The following is a 22276-nucleotide window of genomic DNA, read 5'->3' on the forward strand; positions in this document are numbered from 1 at the left end:
GTGGCCCAAATCTCAGGCCGCTCGCGTGTTTGTAAAAAAAAATTCAATTATAATTTAAGTGCTGCACCAAATGCGCTGAAATTTCCACAGCTTGTTTGTAGACGCACAAGGATTAATCGACAGAACACAGATTATGATCGAAAGTTGGGGTCATGGCCACTTTAAATACGGTAAGCTTCATACCGACCACATAAAAAAATAATCAGTGTGCCAGCGTACGCTTTGACTTGATTATAGTTTTATATGATAGTTTGTATAAGGCATAAGTTCAGGGGAAAATGGGAGTTGAAACAAGCGCGATTTCGTAAATGCTTGGAAAATCCACGAACCGAGCCTTGAAAGACAGGTACACAAGAAGAGATGTTTTGACGACCACACGTGTACGTGTCTTGTCTACGTATCTTTCAAGGCTGGGTTCGTCGATTTTCCAAGCTATGTACCAACAGGTCCAACACCAGATTCTTCTTCGTAAATGTGAGCTGCTGCAAAAGTTTTCGTACCTGAGACATCTTGTTAACGTAGGCGTACATGGCGACACGGATCGGCAGGTTCCGTTGATTGACTGACGTGTCCATGACTAGGTCCTCCTGTAAATGAGAAAGAAGAAACGAAAGGTGGGGAAGGAAGGGGGTGAGTCATAGCTGAAAAAAAAATGCTGGCGTTGTCATCTTCTACCGCAAGGTGTCGGCTGATTGTACTAATGTCTTTCAACGCGCACGGAAAGAGCGTGGAAGCGTTAGTGGAAGATTCCGAACACTTCGATTTCACATAGCGTGCACCAAAATCTAAGTACAAGGGGCATGATGACTGAGCTTGAGAAGTGTACTCGAAGCATGATGACATAGGCAAGAAGACTTGGACACGAAGACCATACAGCAAGACAAGACATGGAGACAGGCCATCAGAAGTGGGCGTGATGATTAAGCATTATGACTATACAAGAAGCGTGAGGATTTGGTAAGAAGGAGAAAGAAGTTATTAGTAGCAAACATCCGGCAATGGAACCACCTTCCCAATTACATTGTCTCCATCGATAATAACAAACTTTTTTGCAAGGCTGTAGCTAACATTGTTTGACTAGGAAATTTTAACATATTACATCTATTGTTTTGCTGTCAAGTTTTTCAGCACAAGTTAGCTAACATTGCATACACAGGTATGTATAGGTATTTGTGCTCTGTTGAAACGAGAGTTTTTGAGCTTGCAGGGCTGTATTTATGTATTTATATATATATAGTATTTTTGTTTCCTATTTTTTATCCTAACAACTATGTGGAAAGGGGTAGTCGTCACCAAGCAATGGTGACAACAACTCCTTCATTTATTTTCTGTTTCAATAAAAAAATAACACGTATTCATGTTACCTTGCGCAATGTACTTACAGTCCATTGCGCAAAGCATTATTAAACTACATTTTATATATAAAGGAAAGAAGATCACTTTTAAGGGCTCGTTTTTCTTTGTTAGACACATTGTTAATGAGGACTAACAGACAGTAATGCCAAGAAATGAATAGGGGACGTTATTTGTAGTAATTGGGATATAAATGTGAAGAAAGCAAAGTGGACAAAATATAACGCCACCGGCAGGGATTATTGTCTGTTAGTTCTCATTAATATTGGGTATATAAGTATTATTAATGTGTTGTTTTACTACACCACTGTATTACTTTCTTACCCTACTATATTGCCCTCTGTAAGGCCATCGGGCCTTGAGGATACAATAAATAAATAAATAAATAAATAAATAAATAAATAAATAAATAAAGTTAGAAGGCGGAGAGATCGGCCTGAGCTAGTACGCTCCGGCCTGATAACCTGAGCAGGGGAACAGGAAAAAAGGGGAAAAAGAGTGATGATGATGATGGGGACAGGAAGGAAGAGGTGATGCGTATGTACGATAGCCACATAGCAAAGCTATTTCCCTAAAGCTTAGTGTCCAGTCGAGTGCCCTTGAGAAAATCCAGAACAGCCCTTGGAGCAGTCGACACTGCCCGATCGCACATTGGGGAAAAATACAATTCTCACTAAGTGTTTCTACTAATGCCAGCGTCGAAGCTATACTCGATTACAACCTAAGAAAAAGAAAAAGCCAGCTCCGCCCATAGCCATCGCTGTCCCTCCCACAGAGAGTTTGCGTAGATGCCTCCATCCAATAAAGCTTGCTTATTTTCGTGACGTCAGGCCCTTCTCAAGTGTTTCAGACAGTTGACTTTCCCATACAGATACACGCTTGTGTCGTTCGTTTTAGGTCGGAAACTTGAACGTCCTGGTAAAATACGTCGGGGATTCGGCGGACGTCGCTGTTCAGCCAACCGTAATGTTCTAGGTAGTAACGACGAATCTTTAACTCTTAATGCGCATAGCATTTATGTTAGCCGAGGGAAAGTACTTACGGTTCGAGCGGAAACCAGCTAGCACGAGTCTTTCACAAGTGAAGCGCAGGCGCGCCGCAGTTTTGTGGGAGCAGCTGACATTTTAGATGCGAAGCAGCTTATGGCGGAGTTCAATCCGGTGTGTGGCGTGACCACCCTTACTGCGCATGCACATCGTCCTCCTCCCCCTCCTCTCCTTTCCTACGCTCTCCTCCTTCTCGCGCGCCTCATTCTCTCCTGTGTAACGCCACGATGAACGCCCCCCTACGCTCCCCCCCCCCCCTCGCGTGCCTGTCGACCGCGTTCCCCCGCCTGCCCTGTGAGAATTAACGGCCAGGCTAGAGGGAAGACACGACGCGCGTAGCGTTCCTCTTCGCGTTCAACGACGCTTTGAATGGATGGATGCAGCTTACGGTGCGGGACTTGGCGAGCCAGCTCCTAAAAGACGCGACGCGCGTAGCGTTCCTCTTCGCGTTCCACGACGCTTTGAATGGATGGATGCAGCTTACAACGCGGGACCTGGCGAGCCAGCTTCTAAAAAAAATTACACCATCTCCCGATAGCTCCTGCAGGCACTGCAACGAATTCGCTAGCCTAGACCACATGCTCTGGCGTTGCCCCTCGTTACGGGGCACGGACCAATTCAATGAAGACAAGTGGCTATCCGCTATCAAGACCCCCGATGTCGGGGCACAACTATGGGCTGTCCAGAGGGCCCACGTTGCGGCGGTCGGGCTTGGCCTGACTGTACCAAAATGGGAGCGGTCCGCTGCGCGTTGAGTCGTGCACCTCAGGACTTACAATAAAGTTTCGCATCCATCAATCCATACATCTCCCGCTCAAGCGAACCATCTCCCCGCTGCTTCGCATCTACACATGGTTCTCTTTAGCGGGAGATGATGTAATTTTTCTTAGGTTGGAACCGAGTACAGCGTCTTCCGTTTTGCCACGTAGAGTAGGCAGACACAAAATAGATGTGCTGACGTGTCACACATACGGCAGCGTTCACAGTTCGGACTGTCCGCACGGCCGATAAGGTGCGCGTAGTATCGAGTGAAGGCAACACAGCAATCACGAAGACCAGGCAGGGAGGCATGGGAACAAGGCATCAGAAGTGGGCATCATGACAAGGCACGATGCTTCGGAAACGTGCGTTTGCGTGAGCTTACCGCAAGGAAGCTGTAGATCAGGACAGCGTACGTCAGGTGAGCCCCTCCCACTGGCATGGGATCCGTTACCAACTCGTAGGTGTGCACGGGCATTCCACGGACTGTTTGCTGTCAATCAATCAATCAATCAATCAATCAATCAATCAATCAATCAATCAATCAATCAATCAATCAATCAATCAATCAATCAATCAATCAATCAATCAATCAGCGACGTAATGAAACAACAGCATCATTATAACAATAATTTAGAGCATGGGAGCTTCGCTTTCAAGAGTAGAACGCCATGGCGTAATCGCACCGTATTCGTATCGCCTTCCCAATCACTAGCATCGCTTCGCTTCTCGGTCGACACCTAAAGCGTCCCCCAAGCAAAGCCAAAGTGCGGACGCGTTAGGGCGCCTCGATGCGCCTCCTCCCCCGCCCATCGCCCGTGGGCCCTTTGGGCCATTTCGCGGGTGATAACCAAGCTGCTGAAGATCTTCCGAGATGTGCGTACCATCAACGCTAAACGGTGTATATAAATAGCTCACCGTTAGTTTGCTAAAGAGTGTATGCGCGGTGGCCGAGAGGATAAGCGCATCGCGCCACGGAGCGAGGGGTCGCAGGTTTGAATCCCCGGTCCCACTCGTACCGAAGATTCTTTATTATTTCCTTATTTTCGCTCACAGACAACGCTGATTTTTCGCTCACAATCGATGACGCCGACACCGACACCGGAATTTCTGCGAAACGAGCTCTTTAAAGCTATAACGTTAATAAACAAAGCATTGATTACGATCCATAACATTAGCAACTAATAACAAAATTACAAAAACACATATTTACAAAATATATACAAATACTATACAAGGCTATATTTCGCTCTACTAGCGTGCCTGGATAGCCGAGTGGTTACGTTGCTCGCCTTCGCGTCGTGAGTATACGCGGGTTCCGATCCCGCCTCGTGAAGAAACTTCTTTTCGCCAGAAAAATTTCTCGTTCACTTTCTTTCTATCTCTTCCTTTCTCTCTTTCTTTTTCTCTCTCTGCACTCGTTCTCTCGCCCGTCCGAGTTATCGCAGCTCACGCCGGACAAATCAGCGCAGCGAGAGAGCGCGTGCCGGCCGAGTTATTGCGTTGCACGCGCTAGACAGGTAGATGCCATTCATGATGATGGTGATTGTTTATCCGAACGCGTAACAGCATAACACAAAGCATAACAGCTCTGCTGTAAAAATTCCCATTCGTTCTTTCAAGTATAAGAAGGCATAAGCCTACTCAGTATGGCGTTTCCAAACTCTCATACTCACAATGCCGAGGTAGCTCGCTTTCTTAAGGACGTCGTACGTTGGTAGTATGGTGTCCATCATGTTGACCTCATTTTTGTCCGGAAGTTGAATGACGGGTCGGACGTTGTCTTGCGCTTCTACCTTGCACCCGTACATTCCGTTGCTATCTACGTAGCTGTAGGTGTGACCTGCAAGTAAGCATTGGTTTCACGCAAGTTGCCCGAGGGTTGACGATAAGGTGCAAGCGACTCAAGTCTCCTGATGTCACGCGGGCACTTTTGATCGCGATCAGGGTCGCTCCGGATCGGATTTCTTGATCGCGATCAATAGTCATCGCTGCTACACGGTCCAAAGTAATCAGGATCGAGTTTGGCGCAGACGTCGCTCAAATCGCGATCTGGAAGCCAGATCTAGATGCGCAGACCGCGATAGTATTGATCCCGATCGGGCCTGATCGCGATTAAAGGTGACTGTGTGGCAGCACCTGATCCGGATCGAGCCTAATCCGGATCGGCCCTGATCGCGATCAAAAGTGCCCGTGTGACATCGGTACAAGGTAAGAGAAATCTTTGGCGTCAATTTCGTTGTAGCAACATCAAACGCACTAGAAATCATGAATGATGTACGTTTTGTATCTCCTTATCGCAAATGCTTTAGTTGCACCGAAGTTTGACGTACAACATATATTTACGATAATCACGAACAAGAACCTAAGGGTGTGAAATGGAAATCACTGCTGTTAACAGTATTCTTTGTTATCCTGTGATTTATTTCAATGCGCTATCATTAGGAACGGCAATGTGGACGAGGCATAATATATTAGGAATTGCTGGTGTTTTACGTCCCAAAACCACGATATGATTACGAGGGACGCCCTAGTGGAGGGCACCGAAATTGCGACCACCTGTGGTTCTTTAACATGCACTTAAATCTACAACCCCGAGACCCTCTAGCATTTTGCCTTCATCGAAATGTGGGGGAGGGGGGTATTATGGGCATGCGGGGCTAATACCTCATTTTAGAACTGCTTTCTTATCGTAAAGGGCCTCAGTGGGAGGGGTTAGAGAAGAGGGGGGCAGGCTGCGGTAATCCCGCCCCCGTTCCCTCCCCTTTAACTAAGAACCAACCCTGCGCACGCCTGTTTGCGCCCGAGTGAGTGTACTTACCGTTGGCGTAGTCGTAGATACGCTGCAAATTAGTGACGGAAGATCCGACGGTCTTTTTGGCCGACGTCCAGTCCGCGCCGATTACACTCAAGATACTGTCCCTGTCATCTCGTATCACCTTAAAAAGAAACAAAAAAGAGTGGCCGAGAAATTTATCAATTCATAAAAAAATTTTTCTGTCAGTGCAAGATGGTGGACATGCGGGTTCCCATCTGTAATTTGGCGTGATTGAGTTGGGCTCCGTGGAGAAAACACAGTATTATCAATCCGGAAGATATGAACAACAATTACAGTGGTTGTGGGATCTGTGGCAGGCTCAAGGAATCGAGGAACAAACGTACACAGTACATCTCCTTAGTACGTACGAACACATGGACATTTATAAGCACTTTTTACACAGCAGCGAAGGATGTCAAGTGCCCACAAACAAGGACAGAGGGAGGGAGCCCGCCAGCCGTATCTTACAAATAACTACCGGAACATGACAAAACTCGCAGGGTTCCTTATGCATTCTCGTAAGACGACTCGAAAGCGAAAGCCATCTTTTCCTCCTCAGTCGATGTATTTAGAGTTACTGTGTATGCTACCTAAAGGTACTGTATATGTTAGAGTTACTGTTAGAGTTACTGTATATGCTACCTAAAGGTAGCATATACAGTAACTCTAGATGTATTGATCCTGCCCTGCCACCCGCCGAAAGCTTTCCGCACCTAACGTGGCTTTGCACTGCCCCCGATCCTAGAGGCAGATGGGATGTCACAGTGACGTCATGATGACGTCACACATTCAGACGATCTGTGACGTCATCACGTGATTATTGTTTTTCGCATCACTCATGATGGCGCCGCCCACGCGGGACGCCAGTCAGTTTTCGCGTTTGATGAAGCATCTAAGGCGTCCGCCTTAACAAACACGCTAGAATGCCAATAATAACACAGGCAAAACAACACAACACGCACAAGGTAACACGTCTGGCGTGCCAGACACGCGTAACTTACTTCTAAATGCGACATATAGTGGTCCGGGCCAAGCACCGTAGGATTCGTGAAAGCCATCTCGACGTGAAACTCAAGGTCCAGGTTTGAGAAATTCGGTGGCATTGGAAGGTTTTTAGCCAAGCGTTTGCAGCCCAGTCCCGTTGGTATCTTGTACAGAAAGGGAAAGGAAAGATTAGAATAGAGGAACACGGAGACGGATGGAGTTTCATTATTGAACTTATAGTGCACAACAAAGAAAAACGCGAAAATATATACTAGAATACTCAAAAGTCGTGTCGGTCTTTTGCCACTTCAGTGGCGGTTGCTTGTTCTTGTTCTTGTTCACCTTCGACTCTATATCACACCCACTGTGGGGGATTGGCCAATAATTTAGTGGTTATATAAAACGTTATAGTACTTTAGAATAAGGGAGGCTACAGAATAAAAAAAATTACAAATTTTACATGAAATTTTGCTTCTTGATCAAATGCTGCTTGCGGATTGCTTTCTTTTTCTCAAAAGAACAGCAGCAGCAGCAACAATAAAAATGACAATTACTACTACTACTACTACTACTACTACTACTACTACTACTACTACTACTACTACTACTACTACTACTAATAATAATAATAATAATAATAATAGCAACAGATGTACTTTAATAGATGGAAGTATGAATTTAGAACAAAAATGCCGGCAAGCATAACCAACGCAGCCATACCTGCTGATGGAAGTATCTCACCTTGAGTACGTCATCGTCGTCCTTCACGTAAGGTTGCATCATCATGATGTCGATCGTTTGCGGTCCTGTGGTAATCCTGAGAGGCAAGGACTTCTCCGTACCGTATCCCATTTCCCACTCGGAATCTGAAAGGTGGCACGACACGTACTGTCGTGAGCAATATGAGGTGGAACACGGAATTCATTTTTTTTTAGTCAACGATTACTTGTAGCGTACCGATATGAATGTGACGTATTGAATTGCGAGAAATGCCTTTCCGTGTGAGCATTTAGTGACACGAACACTTTTGCGCTTGCCGAGCGCGTTTAGCTGCCATTACCTTTAAAATTCAGTTTCCGTGTCCTAGCTCATATTGCTCACGACTGTACGTTGCAAAGCTGTTACGGTATAATATGCGCGGGCGAGTTATCGACTTTGAGAGGCGGGTCGGCACGGCTTCAGACAGACAGCTGATGGTGAAATTAAAAAAAAAAAAGCCACTGGCACCATGTTCCTAAAAGTATTGTTGAACTGAATCAAACGTACAAGCAGCAGCGCCGCCCACCTATTCTTACCTATAGTCAAACGCAACTTAAGAAGGCTGGAGAGACCCCGCCCATTTGACCGAAGTGCGACCGCTGATTGGCTTCGCGAGAACAATTCGTACCACTCACTTACTCGGCGACAGTTTCCAACGACGGGGTTACAGTCAGTCCGGTTTATGACATCTGTCTGTAGAGCGTGCGCTCATTGGTGCAGGCTTTTGTGCATCCATCCCCGAGGTAGAGATACCGCTGCCTTTTTTTTAAATTGTACTCGACTCATTAATCGACTGCCGTGACAATTTTGCCGCTGACCTTGTTCTTGGTGCTGGGCCAACTTCATCGCCGGGCTTCATACGCCCACATCGCGAATCTTCGAGGTGGGAGCACGTACTACGCTCACGCTTAAAAAAAAAAACTACATCACCTGCAAACCAAACCAGCGTAGGCTCGTCGTCTCCAGGGTAGCAGGCGGCCCATTGCAAGCTCTTAATCCCACGTATTGGCTCAGCCGGACCTTGGTAATACTGCGTGAATCGCAGCGAGTAAAAATTGAGACAACGTCATTTAAGGTGGGGCAAGACTTCCTTTGGTAAAAAAAAATGTTTTGGGCGATTTTGCAATCACCTGATAGAGAATTTCTTTATATTTCAGAAAATATATCACGCTTAGGCACTCGCGCGTGTGTGTGTGTGTGTGTGTGTGTGTGTGTGTGTGTGTGTGTGTGTGTGTGTGTGTGTGTGTGTGTGTGTGTGTGTGTGTGTGTGTGTGTGTGTGTGTGTGTGTGTGTGTGTGTGAACAACATTATTCAAAACAGCGGATTGTGGCCTGGTCTAGCCCGCGCCAGGGGCGGTGGAGAGACCCTGTCCCCCAGCTGCCTCTCGTGCTCGCTGGATGGCCCATATTTGATCTTGACGATCTGAGCTGATCAGCGCGGCTTTCCACCGCGCCCCAAGATGTTCGGAAGAGACTGCAGAGACTACATTTGATTGTTCGGAAGAGACTGCATAGCGGCCGTGTGCTGCCACGGACGCTAGGTAGCGAGAACAGCAGCAAAGAACATGTTCGCATAGTTTCATCAGCGCGCCTACACTATAGCTTACCAGTTCTTTGCTCTGGGCTATCCAGGCCCTGGCGAAAAGTGCGGAGGGACCCAGGACTGTAAAGTTCTGACGCCAGCTTCGCCACTGAAGAACGAGCGATTTCACGGGATCGGGCGGATTCTGCACGTCCATGACCTTGCAAGAACCTTCTGCGAAAGAGAAGACGGGTAAACATAAAGCTTGAAGGACACTAAAGGCGAATATTAAGACAACGTGGATCGTTGAAATGACGTTCCAGAAACCTCGTATTGCTTGTTTCACGCCAAGGAAATGCATGCTTGTTATTAAAATCACGTCTTAGTGATCTGCATACCTTTGGCGCAATTCAAACCGCCCGCCTCCGAGGTCGGCCTTGTGACGTAGCATTCGCCACGCCCACCCTTCACTGCATGTCCTACAGCCGGCGCAGCGGAGCGAGGGGCTTCAGCGTGGCACAGCCCGGCGAAAATGGCATTCGCATCGTTCTCATTAGTAACACCGAGAAGCCCTTTAACAGTGGAGCTACTTAAGCCGGCCGTAAAAACTTTGGTGTCCGCAGAGAACCCACAGGTGGGGGGTATGCGCCACAGGAATTGGGCAAGCCCCACTACTGAGTGTACAGCAGGTGAGAGCTCTGCTCGGTGCGAACTGTGCTCGGCGTAGTGGAGCATGTGAAACACGTGAAAGAGAGAGAGAGAGAAAGAGATAGAAAGAAAGAGAAAATTGAGACAGAGAGAGAGAGATAGAAAGAGAGAATGGGAGAGAAAGAAAGCGATAGAAAGAAAGTGAAAGACGTAGAAAGAGAGAAAGAAACACACGAAAAAGAGACAGAAAAAAGAGAGAGCAAGACCGAAAGAGAAAGAAAGTGAGAAATAAAGAGATACAAAGAAAGAGATAGAAAGAAGCAGAGAGAGAGAATCAGAGAAAGAGAAAGAAAGATAGAAACAGTGAGAAGGAGAAAGCAAGGAATAGAAACAAACAGATACAAAAACGAGGTACAAGAAACAGAGAGAAAGATAAAGAAAGAGAAGAAGGAAATAAAAATATAAAGAGAAACAAGGAAGGCCACCCCCAGCTCCGCTCTTCCTTCAGGCTTGGCAACACTAGTGCGAAGCTCCCATAACTCTTTTTTTTTTTGCATGAATAAAACTTAAACGCGCAAGTTCATTTTACTCCATCTTTTAATACAATTAAACGTTCTTTTTTCTCGTGGGTAGTTTGAGTATTTGTGAATAATTGCACTGAGGCCCTGCTACGTCATCGTGTTTGTGTTCGAGAATGTCCTACTGGTGGCGCAAACCGTACCCAGCTTTTGCCTCAATTTCTCCATTACTAAATCGCTGCTATGTGTAATGTTGACGTTTTAGACGTTCTTATGAGCATTGACCTTTAGTTCTCACATAAAATGTCGTTTGCCTTTAGCGTCACTTGAAAGAGCCGGGAGGCTGCAAAGTAAACCCGTAGACTAAGAGCACATACAGAACCTCATGTCGCATTATCGAGTACTGTCACGTGGGTAGTGGTCAACTACTGCGCCATTATCATAAGTTTCTGGGCTCCTCTCTATATCTCAACAAAACTGTCCTTTCAACAGTGATTCTTTTACTGCCCGTTGACGTCATTAAAGTACCGTAACAAGAACACCCGCATACTTAACATGGTGTCACGTGGGCTGCTCTTAAAAGTTTTGCGCTTACTCTGGTAGACGAATAGTTCCGAGGTGTCGGAGATGTAGAACAGGTTCAAGTCGTCACTTCCGTTTTGCTTGAAGCTCAGAAAACCTTGCTTCGTTTGCATGTCGTAGTACTCGACCAGGTATATCGTCAATTTCTGCAGAAATGGGTAGAAAAACGACCACCGATGTGACTCGACGAACAACAACAACAACAACAACAACAACAACAACAACAACAACAACAACAACAACAACAACAACAACAACAACAACAACAACAACAACAACAACAACAACGACGACGACGACAGCAACAGCAACAACAACAACACCTACTACTACTACTACTACTACTACTACTACTACTACTACTACTACTACTACTACTACTACTACTACTACTACTACTGCATGAGTGCGCTAGGAAGCTGGGCTTCTTGGCATAGTCGAATAATTAAAGGACATCGCGACCCAAACAAAACAAAAAACAAAACTGACACAAGGAGGTGTAAAAGAAAGAATTGGCAGTCGGCACTGGTCATCTATCTGTTTTAGGGGCGAAGCACCTTAGCGTTTAGACTTGTCGGTTGTGTGGTGTCCGTGCTCACGGCACAGCACCGTGTAAAATCCCCTAAAAAAGGTTTAACAATAGGCGAATAAATCATAATTGTGACAGAACAATATAAAACACCTAGAAGCACAAACCCCTTATACTAGTCGGCGATTTCAACGTAGTCATTATGGACCTTAGCTTTGTCGTCGACGCCCACTGTCCGCTGTCATGGTGGTTGGAAAACCGTTGCTATAGTCGAAACATATGTGTGTGTGGGAATAAAAAAAAAAGGTTCACAATAGACGAACAACAATCGTAATTATGACAAAACAATGTGAGACACCATACAAGCACAAACCCTTTATACTAGTCGGCGACTTCAACGTACGTACACACTATGAACCTTAGGACCGAGCTTTGTCATCAACTGTTTATGTCACTTTATGTCACTCAATTTGCATTATATGGGGCAAACGCTCGGGTAACATATGTGAGACACAAAAAACGGTTGAACAGTACACTACTATCAATCATAATTGTGACAGAACAATATAAAACACCTACAAGCACAAACCCTTTATACTAGTCAGCGACTACAACGTAGACATTATGGACCTTAGGACCTAGCTTCGTCCACTCGTCATCATGCACTTCGTGGAGATGCGTTCCATTTTTTACTCTCGCCACGCGTCGTCCTTTCTTTTTGTCGCGCCATACTTTGTAAAAGGTAAACAAAAAAAAACCACAAAAATATCCTATTCAGGTGTAGCATACGTCTGACACGTCGCAATCTAATTGTATTCGAATTGTATAAAACATTTGGAGTGTTAAGATGATGATACGGACATCTTCCAGTGAATAGTTTAAATTACCAGGCAAATAGCTTTTTATTTCAACTTTCCTGAAGCTAGATTCGAATCAAGCCAAGTGCGAACCACGCGTCGAAAGTTTGACCATATTGTACTATGCCAGTAAATATGCCAACACCTATGGCCGACTATCTGGAAATCATGCATCACGCAGCCACATTTGAACGAACTTCTTACCTCGTCCGCGTTGTTGATTTCCGCCGTCAGTTTCCACCCATTCCTGTAATTTTTTAGGAGGTTCGGAATTGCCTTGGCTGCAACCAGAGATTGGCAAGTGTTTATTGGGAAGGATAACAATTGTAGTCGTTCATTTATAGTTACAAAAAGAACAGCCGGATTCCACGTTTAAAGAATTACTTCATTCTTTCAACAAAAAAAGTACAAATAGTTCAATAAACTGAGCTGATAATGGGGTGTGTAGTTTGGAACCTTTAAAACAACGTGCGTCACATCCGCGAAAGCTAATGAGCAGATGTGAATATTGAACAGATAATAATGAGCAGATATGCATATATACAGATACAACTTGCCCAACTTTGCATCCTGCATAAGCAGTTATTATGATTGTACATTTTTTAGCTTTTGCACGCTGATCATGGGTTAGTAATCGGACCAGTAAGACGCTGAGCTGCTGACCAAGTAGCATGCCTGATTGAATAAGGAAGAAGGAAAATCCCATGAAGCATAAGATTGTGAATAAATGTATGGGGCATTGCCTGTAAGGGGAGCACGAGATGTTATTGGGTGGTCGCTCGCTCACTCACTCACTCACTCACTCACTCACTCACTCACTCACTCACTCACTCACTCACTCACTCACTCACTCACTCACTCACTCACTCACTCACTCACTCACTCACTCACTCACTCACTCACTCACTCACTCACTCACTCACTCACTCACTCACTCACTCACTCACTCACTCACTCACTCACTCACTCACTCACTCACTCACTGACTCACTCACTGACTCACCCTCTCACTCACTCACTCACTCACTCACTCACTCACTCACTCACTCACTCACTCACTCACTCACTCACTCACTCACTCACTCACTCACTCACTCACTCACTCACTCACTCACTCACTCACTCACTCACTCACTCACTCACTCACTCACTCACTCACTCACTCACTCTTGCGCGCAGATTGCCTTTGAATGTAACTGCTACTTGTTTACCGCTGATCGAGCTTTCTGTAGCTGTTTTCCGAGCATTAACATAGAAAACCTGGTTGTAAATTAGTTGCGTTACAAATGGAGCCAGAATGTTTGGCTATCAGTTATATTTATTGTTCTTACCTTTATATTACCCCCGATGGATTTTTGAAGGCGCTAAGAAGTGCAGATAACTTGTTGAATGGATTCAAAAATTTTGCACCGTGGAACGATAAAATAAAAACGAAAAAAAAGACTACAAATTTTTAGACATCATGCGTTCGAGATAGAGATGTGAGATATATTTTACTTACGCTTAACTTGCTTCTTTGGTTTCGCGTCGCACTCGGCACGGACAGTTGGAAGAACCGAAAGCGCCACTAACGCCAGCGCCACCGTGAAGGCCCATGATACCTTCATAGCCTGGCGAGGAAAATGCACAAACTGAATTTCATGATACTGCGAATGACATCTCCTCTTGAATTCACAAAAGAACAATATTTCCCACAGACAAAAAGAAATTATTGCATACCCATACCCGCACCCATGCTCGTATCTATGTTCGTACCCGTATCCACACCAGACTCACGCTTATAGCCTGTGTCCGCATCCATGTCCGTATCTGCGCCCTTACCAATTTCGTGGCCGCACACATACTCTTACCCGCACTCGTGTCCGTACCCATTTCCATGCCCGTGCCCACGTGCGCGCGTGTCCGTACCTTTATCCGTACCATTACCCGTACATGTGTTAATGTGCTTAAGAGTGCCGGACACCTGCGCTCGCACAGGTGTCCGTACCAATTTCCCTTCGGTAGCCAACTTGTGTGTGTACCCACACGTGTGATTACAGCGGTGCCCTTACCTATTTTCATGGTTGTATCTGTGTCCGTACCCGTACCCTTTCAGTACACGGTCCAAGCTTGTACATATGTCCGCACACATTTTTGTTTGTTTGTTTGTTTATTCATAGTATTAACCCAAGGACGGTCATTACAGGAATGAAACAAACATAAATACAGTTCAGTCGAGAAACGCACGTGCGACATAAATGCGAAGATGATTGCAAGGGCACTGCTTACCTCATACATGTGCAGACTAGTGCAGAAAAAGAAAAATCACAAATCTCTCGGAGAAAAAAGGCGAAAAAAAAAAAAGCACTCGTTGCCACCACGGCGTGGCGTTAAGTGGTTGGAAACGCCGCATGACCCGAATGGGCAAGAACATTAAGCTCGTTCGAAAATGCAGTGATGGAAGAAGAGGAAACCGGTGAACCGAGCAGCACGTTTCCATTCGTTAATTATTCTTGGAAAATAGCTATAATTAAACGTGTCATTCCGCGTCAACGGAGGTTCAATACACATACTCTTCTTATGTATATATGTGTGTTTGTGACTGTATGTACTATTTGTGTGTATATGGTGTATATGTGATCATTGTATATACCATAATCACCCGACACCTGGAGTAGCAAGCCAGGCGACAAACCAGGCTAACCTCTCCGGGCATTTCACTAAAGAATCTTATCTCTCTCTATGTCTGTGTCTAAAGCGTGAATTTGGTGGTAATATGAGAAAAGTCGGGCCCGTTATGCTCGAGCTTGTTATGAATAATCAGGAAAAGTAATTTTAAACTCTCCACTGCCGTCATTAATTCTAATGCAGGAAGATTTGCATTTCGGCACAGTTCACCGGTACAGTGATCATCGGTACATGTACTCCATGTTGGTGGGTACATATATATGCATATGCATTGGTGGGTACATCACCGCACATGTACCCATGTTGGTGTCTCTGCCCGCACGTGTGATTGTGCCCGTGCCTGTTCCCATCCCAGCGACTGTAGCATCCTTCATAGCCATGTCCCCAGTCGTATCAGTCTTCACAACCGCGTCGGTATCTCTACCCACAACAATGCACATGCCCTTGCTTGCACCGTACGCATAGAACGAAGCCAGTAAGGATTGCTGCCAAGGTTGCTATCCTCAAGTGGGTTTGCGAAATAGTGTTCAAACGGATCAAACCAAAAGGTCAAACGAAGCGAGGGAGATAAGCACGTGCAAGACGCATACTTGAAGTGAACGCTACGTTTAATGTAGACATGCTAAGCAATGCACGGCTTTTGTTTTGTTTTTTCTCACCTAATTTCGTTCTCACTTCCACATGAAGAGGAGTATCCGTCAGTACTATGCAGCGACATATTTTTTTCTATGTAATTCCATTAATATCGCAACAAAAACTAACACACCCCTATGGTGGAGTTGTTATGGTGTTCAGCTTTTCAACACGTCGCTGTCGAGGTTCGATATCAGGACGTAGCGGCCAATTGACCAGGGCGATCACAACGAAAAAAGAAATCCATCCATTACATGGGCTAACATGCACGTTGAAGAACCCCTAGTGGGCCAACTTAAAGGGTCAGTAAAGTTAAACAATGAGTCGGTTTAAATTGATAAATTTTACATCGAAAACCATATTGTCATTAATTTCACTATCTAAGCTTTAATATTAGAGGCGAAAGATAAAGGTCAAGTTTAATTTTTAAATTTCGCGCCGAAATCTCCGCGCGTGACTTCACAGATTACAATCTGTGTTTTTCGTATTTTGGCGACAATGGCTCAACGAAGTTTTCCTGAAACTCGGTATGTTAAATCTATGGCCCCTCAGAGGACCATGTACTTCATTTTTGCCGATTAGGAACTACGGAAGGCCAAGTAGACGCCGTGAAAATCTATGACGTCACGGTGATTGATGCGAGAATTTCAAGGCGGCGTCGCCACCCGCATTTTCTTTTTGCGCGTTTTCTCGCTTTCCAAGCGTCTTCTCCCGGCAAGCGTGATGATATTGGTATAGTGAAAGAGTAATTTAATAATACGAGAAAACTCGGTTTTCTCTTTAGGGTTTTTTATAATAATTGCTGGGGTTTAACGTCCCAAAACCACAATACGATTGTGAGGAACGCCGTAGTTGAGTGCTCCGGAAATGTCGACCACCTGGTGTTCTTTAACGGGCACCTAAATCTAAGTACACGGGCCTCAAGCATTTTCGCCTCCATCGAAAATGCGGCCGCCACGGCCGGGATTCGATCCCGCGACCTTCGGGTCAGCAGTCGCGCACCATAACCACTAGACCGTTGTGGCGGCTGTGGTGTCCCTTTAAGCCAGCGTCCCGTCACTACGGCATTTTTCCTGTAGCGACGTTGGATCGTCGGAATCAGTCATACATGCATTCATGTGTATCCTGACAACTTACACTGCGTGTTTTCTAGTTTAGTAAGGGTATAGGTACGGTTAGCAGTTACGTTTTCTAGCTACATCAACGTTATAGAGAAGAAATTTGTTTACTGAAATTTGTTTATTTGTTTACTTTTTCATTCTATACAGTCGAGTTTGGGCTATTGCAGGAGTGGGGATAATATATCGCACTTCAAGTGCAGACAAAAAATGTCACTACACGGTAATTCCTGAACACCTCCTCGTAAAGCATTCCAGTGTTCACCTGTTGAGGGGAAAAACTGTGTTTGAACGGGTCACTTCTACATTGAAATGTTAAAATATTTATTTTGTGAGAGTTACGAATACGTGAAGGATCAGCGAACTTAACGTATTAGTCTTAACAATTTAGGCGTGAAGGGTTCATTAGAGCGTGCAGGAACTTTAAACATTCATTGTGGCAATGTGTTGACAAAGGGTAAGGTTAAGACTAAAAAGGTTAGAGGAAAGCGAAAAATATTTTTCATATCTACGGCGTATCAAATGAACGGCTTTAGACTGTACAGACTCAATCTTGTGAACATCACTTTTCTGAAAAGGGTTTTACACTATAGATGCCTATTCAAGAATTGGCCGAATTAGTGTTCCAGAATGGCTCACCGTGTGTTTTGCGTTGACCCAGATGAGAGTGCGCTGACAACGTATACTGCAGTCTATGCGAAGTGGCCTATACGCCCCGTCCCGTTCCGCGCCGCGCCTCTGATGCTGTACACTATGCGAAAAACGCCGATGCGTGAACGTCCTTTCGATTGTTCTACGGCTGAAGATAAGAATTGTCTTCGTATTTCTCCACTAAGGGCGTCACACCGCCCAAGCAAGAAAGGGAGCTCACGAGAGAAACAATGACCGCGGACGATTAGATAATGGCGAGCTATCGAATGGCACGCGATCGCCCGATAACACAAGGTGGGTAGTACGGTAGTACCACGGTAGGTGGTTATTGCCCCTGTTACACCAAACTTGCCAACAGCATCGTTTCTTAACGACAATGAGTATTTCAGAGTAGTGTACTCAGCGTTGCAGCTAGTTAATTTCTGTACCGGGTGTTTCAAGAAATGTGTCCGAAATCCTCAAAAATCATGGAAATGCGATATTTGTTCGATGCCTTCCCAATTACTTCTTCTGTAGCCGCAGGTATCTTAAGATGGTTAAAGACATCACTTGGGAGAGTAATTAAGAAAGTTAGAATAATTAACTTTTTAAATTAGTGGAGTTAGACTGTTATGTGAAATAGGAGAATGAAGTTCTTCATGCGAAGAATCGATAGTAGCTTTGAGATATAGAAGAAGCGGCCTCTAGTTATTATTGTGGCGTAATGAAATTCAACCAAATTCAACGGTGAAACCGTTGAATTTGGTTGAATTTGGTTGATAAGGAAGTACAATTTTTAAATGGTGTAATCAAATGACACCCTGTCACGACATGTACGCGCCATGTGATCCTTTTTTTGTGTGCATTAACCACACGCGTGACAGAAATAAAACCATTTGTCAGTCAGCGCTCGCGTGTGTGCGTTCCTTTTAGTCCTCCGTCCGGGTCACGCTGCCCACATAGCAAAAGTATGTTTAGTTACCAAGTCGCTCATGCTTGCTGTTTTGAGTCGGGCTGTGTCGAGTAGTAAGGAGAGCGAAGAATTACTGCAGCTGTCGCGCGTGACAGCGTTTGCTTGTAGCTCCTGCTGCTGTAAACAAGAGCGCGGGGGCACGGTAATCAGCCAGGTATTTCAATGTAAAGCAAGAAGACCTGTGAATAAGAGTCAGGGAGAGGTGCGTAGGTGAAGATAACGGAGAGGACGAAGTGTTTTAAAGAGGCGTATTGCGGTGACGTCATAGGGGTGGCCATATTGTTGTGCAGTTGCCAGAATGGGGAAATGCTGTCCGTAATCTCGATTTGCTGATAGCAGCACTATGTGCAATCTTCGAAGAAACCAACAATACGACCCACGTGACAGAACGCGAATCCTTTTTATCGATGAAAGGCTGATGTACTACGTCAGCTGTCTGTGGGTGGTAGAAGGGTAGAGCTTAACAATAATTATGGGGTTTTCAAGTCTCAAAACCACGATATGAATATTATAGGCGCCGTAGTGGACGGCACCGGAAATTTCGACCACCCGGGGTGCTTTAATGTGCGCTGAAATCGCACAGTACACGGGCCTCCAGCATTTTGCCTCCATGGAAATGCGACCGCCACGGCCGAGACTGAACCCTCGTCTTTCGGGTCAGCAGCCGGGCACCGTAACCACTAGAGCTACCCGGCGGCCCAGGGTCACGTCTCTGGGTCGTTCGCAACGCTGGAGCTATGGGTTGGCGAGTAGTGACAACACTGTATTCACTGATGGCTACTGAGGAGCACCACAGGGTGGCAAACCAGTTTTAACGCGGTGACGCTAGAAGTGTCAAAGTGGAAAAGGTGTATATGTGTTATCGATATAAATCTGGCACTACGTAGACGTGTGAAGTGTTGCAGAGGACAGTGTACAGGACAGAAATAAAGTGGTAAATTTTAATCAAATATTAGTTACAAGCCCACTTTCACGCGCTGACTTATATTCTAAACATAAATTAAGTTCTAGCAGGAAGCCGGTTGATTATAGACAGGCAATAAGTGAACTGTAGCCGATGCAGTTAACAAGAGTTTGTTAGAACCGGAAGTGGGAACAGTGAGTGGGAACCGGGAGTGGGAACCGGGAGTGAGCTTAGAACCGAAATCGGGTGCCTAAGAGTCACGTGACAGACAGAAGGTGTATATAGCGGTAATTAAGTGTAGCCCGGAAGTCGCGTGCCGGAAGTAGAATGTGACGTCAAAGGGAAGGGAAGACGTAACGAAAGCTAAAGAAGCGCGAAGCAACGCATGTTAACGCACTTCTTTCGCATTTACCACTTAATCGCTATTCAGTTTTGCTATCATCCTTTTCTACTTCTACTCCCCGGTTTATGTTTTCAAGGGTTCACGTAGACTTCGTAAAGGATATTCGATTTCGGACGATACGTAGGTACAGGGGTCGTAGCTACGGCTTCCAGAGGTATCAATGTTGTTACCTCTCTTCCTTTATTTCAGTGATAAAATTTCTGTGCAGACGATGCGAAAAGAAAGAAGAAAAGGGTCAATGGCATACAATTTCATTGTACTCCGTGTTCACACGAGTTGTTTACTGCCGCGATCCAGGACATGACTGATACTTGCAAGGAGCGCTGACTGTGCAAATTTCGTGTGCGCTGTTATCGCCGTGCAGTACTGTTTAATGTGTGTTATTTGTACCACGAGCACCAGGTGGCCATCTTGTTTCTCATCCAGGCGTATCCGGTTCAGCACTAGCTCCCGCTCTTAAGATTATACATAAAGTCTTCTAAAAAAATACAAAACGACGGCTCTGGTTCGAGTTAAGAGTTATATTAGATACATATGATACAAGAGCACAACATTACTAAAATAAGGTCCAACTAACTGTCAGGATAATTAATGAAAATTAATTTATTGAGTTCATCGAAAGACTGTGAGCAGTTGGGATAATTGCGGCACCTGGCGGAGGAGATCCCAACCACTCGCTTCCTTCTACGTGGCCTCCGGGATCTGCTTTGGCAGTGCGATGAAACACAAAGGCAACCTAATGAATATCACACGCCGACGTGCGAGTGACTACCAGACACATATGTCAAGAATTAGGGTGGCCTGCAGAATGTTTTATTTTTATTTTGAGTAATTAAATTCCGAACACTTGGCTACGCATGTTGTGATCACGTCTGAAGGGCTGCTACTTACTTTCCAGATCCTTGGAGTCGTTCTGTCTGATCTCGCAGCTTTCCCCATGACGTCATCCGGGGCTCGACACGTACACCGGCATTTTCTTTTTCAAGCGGAGCTTGTTGTGAGCTACAGATTTCGATGGCCGCGGCGTGCTCGAACCCGGCGCCGGTGAGTTGCGTATTGGTACGCGCCGTGCTCCCGACCGGGCTGCAGAAATTAGGCGCCTTTTCCTCTTCAAACCACTACCACCAAAACTAGTCGGTCAGGCACTCACGCGCCAACCTTTGCTTGCCGGTTAGAAGAAGGGCTCTCGAATTTTTTCAGAACCTGCTGGCAGTCACGCGTGTTCGATTTTTATGGCACCTTCCCCCCTGTTCCCTCTTTTGTTGATCCCTTCATTTCCCTTACCCAAAAGTAGGGTAGCAAACTGACCGTACATCAGGCTGACGTCTCTGCCCTTCCTTCATTTCTTGATTCTTCTTCTATCGTTATAACAGACAAAGCAATGCCTTCAGAACCTGTGTGTGCGTGTGTGTGTGTGCGTGTGCGTGTGTGTGCGCGCGCGTATGTGTGACGTGCTTTTACATATTATTTTTCTTTATCATTACTTGAGCAGGTGTCACAGCCGCCTATTGTATTGACTACCTGCACATATGTTTGCACACCCTCCTGTTAGGAATGAGAGGTCGTGTGGCAGTTGGGCATCGATTGCTGATCCGATGGTCGCGGGATCGAATCCCGGCCGCAGCGGCCGCATTTCCGATGGGGACGAAAATACTACAGGCCCATGTGCTTATATTTAGGTGCACTTTAAAGAACCCCGGGTGGTGGAAATTTCCGGAGCCCTCCGCTATTGCGTCTCTCATTAACAAATCGTGGTTTTGGGGCGTAAAACCCCGACAGTTACTACTATTATTATTATTATTATTATTATTATTATTATTATTATTATTATTATTATTATTATTATTATTATTATTATTATTATTATTACCGCCGGCTATGACATTGACTATTGTCACATGTGTTTACACACATTGCTTTTAGGAATGAGAGGTCATTTGGCAGTGACGCAACTGGCATGAAAGTGGCCCTGCACGAGCGCTGCAGGAAAGCGTGGTTAGCATACGCCATTGTTCAGTGATTACAAAGTACGCTGAAATAGCACGTGCGGGACCACCCAGTGAATGTTATCACGCCTGCTCGACACTGCGGCCACCAGGTTATCAGTTACTGTCACTGTAACTGATAACAAGACACGTCAGCACCTTTAGACTAGGATCTAACATCACGGCCGGAAAAGAAAAAAAAAAGCGTGTGCTTCCATAGCGTCCATGTCGAGAACTGGACCTTCATACGCGTGCTGAGCTGAGCAGCACTTCAGTTGCCACAGGCAACAACGACGGTCACGCGGTCATATCCAGGCAACAGGGACTTTGTGGCGACGTGAAATGACAAGTGGACTCGATAAAAGATCAGATTGCCATATCAGAAAACGGCTGATGGCCCACAAGCGCACGATCGAGAGAGTTTCAATTATTGGGAAACGGCGCGTAGAAATACGCATATAACCGACGCACGTGCGAGGGCTGCATTTCCGTGCGCTCATCGGCTGAGTTTTTCGTGTACGACGATAAAACATGTGAATTATAAAAGCTTCGTACCCGCCACGGTGGTTTATAGAGGTTCGAGACGGTG

The 22276-nt window shown here is 45.5% G+C and overlaps 1 protein-coding gene across 1 annotated transcript in view; it reads right to left on the reverse strand.

Moving 5' to 3' along the window:
* LOC119407205 (uncharacterized) overlaps nt 1-17587 on the reverse strand; it is a 77243-nt gene extending 59656 nt beyond the window's left edge. Inside the window, exons 1-12 of the mRNA XM_049419771.1 lie at nt 17432-17587; nt 13876-13984; nt 12579-12655; nt 11002-11134; nt 9326-9474; nt 8650-8749; nt 7702-7826; nt 6978-7124; nt 5980-6097; nt 4835-5001; nt 3544-3651; nt 501-587 (exon numbers count right to left, since the gene is read on the reverse strand). Coding sequence (XP_049275728.1) covers nt 501-587; nt 3544-3651; nt 4835-5001; nt 5980-6097; nt 6978-7124; nt 7702-7826; nt 8650-8749; nt 9326-9474; nt 11002-11134; nt 12579-12655; nt 13876-13981 — 1317 coding nt within the window. The 5' untranslated portion in view covers nt 13982-13984; nt 17432-17587. The remainder of the gene's footprint in view (nt 1-500; nt 588-3543; nt 3652-4834; nt 5002-5979; nt 6098-6977; nt 7125-7701; nt 7827-8649; nt 8750-9325; nt 9475-11001; nt 11135-12578; nt 12656-13875; nt 13985-17431) is intronic.
* Between the last annotated feature and the right edge of the window lie 4689 nt (nt 17588-22276).

This window comes from Rhipicephalus sanguineus, chromosome 10 (assembly GCF_013339695.2).
Source record: "Rhipicephalus sanguineus isolate Rsan-2018 chromosome 10, BIME_Rsan_1.4, whole genome shotgun sequence".
Taxonomy (NCBI): Eukaryota; Metazoa; Arthropoda; class Arachnida; order Ixodida; family Ixodidae; genus Rhipicephalus; species Rhipicephalus sanguineus.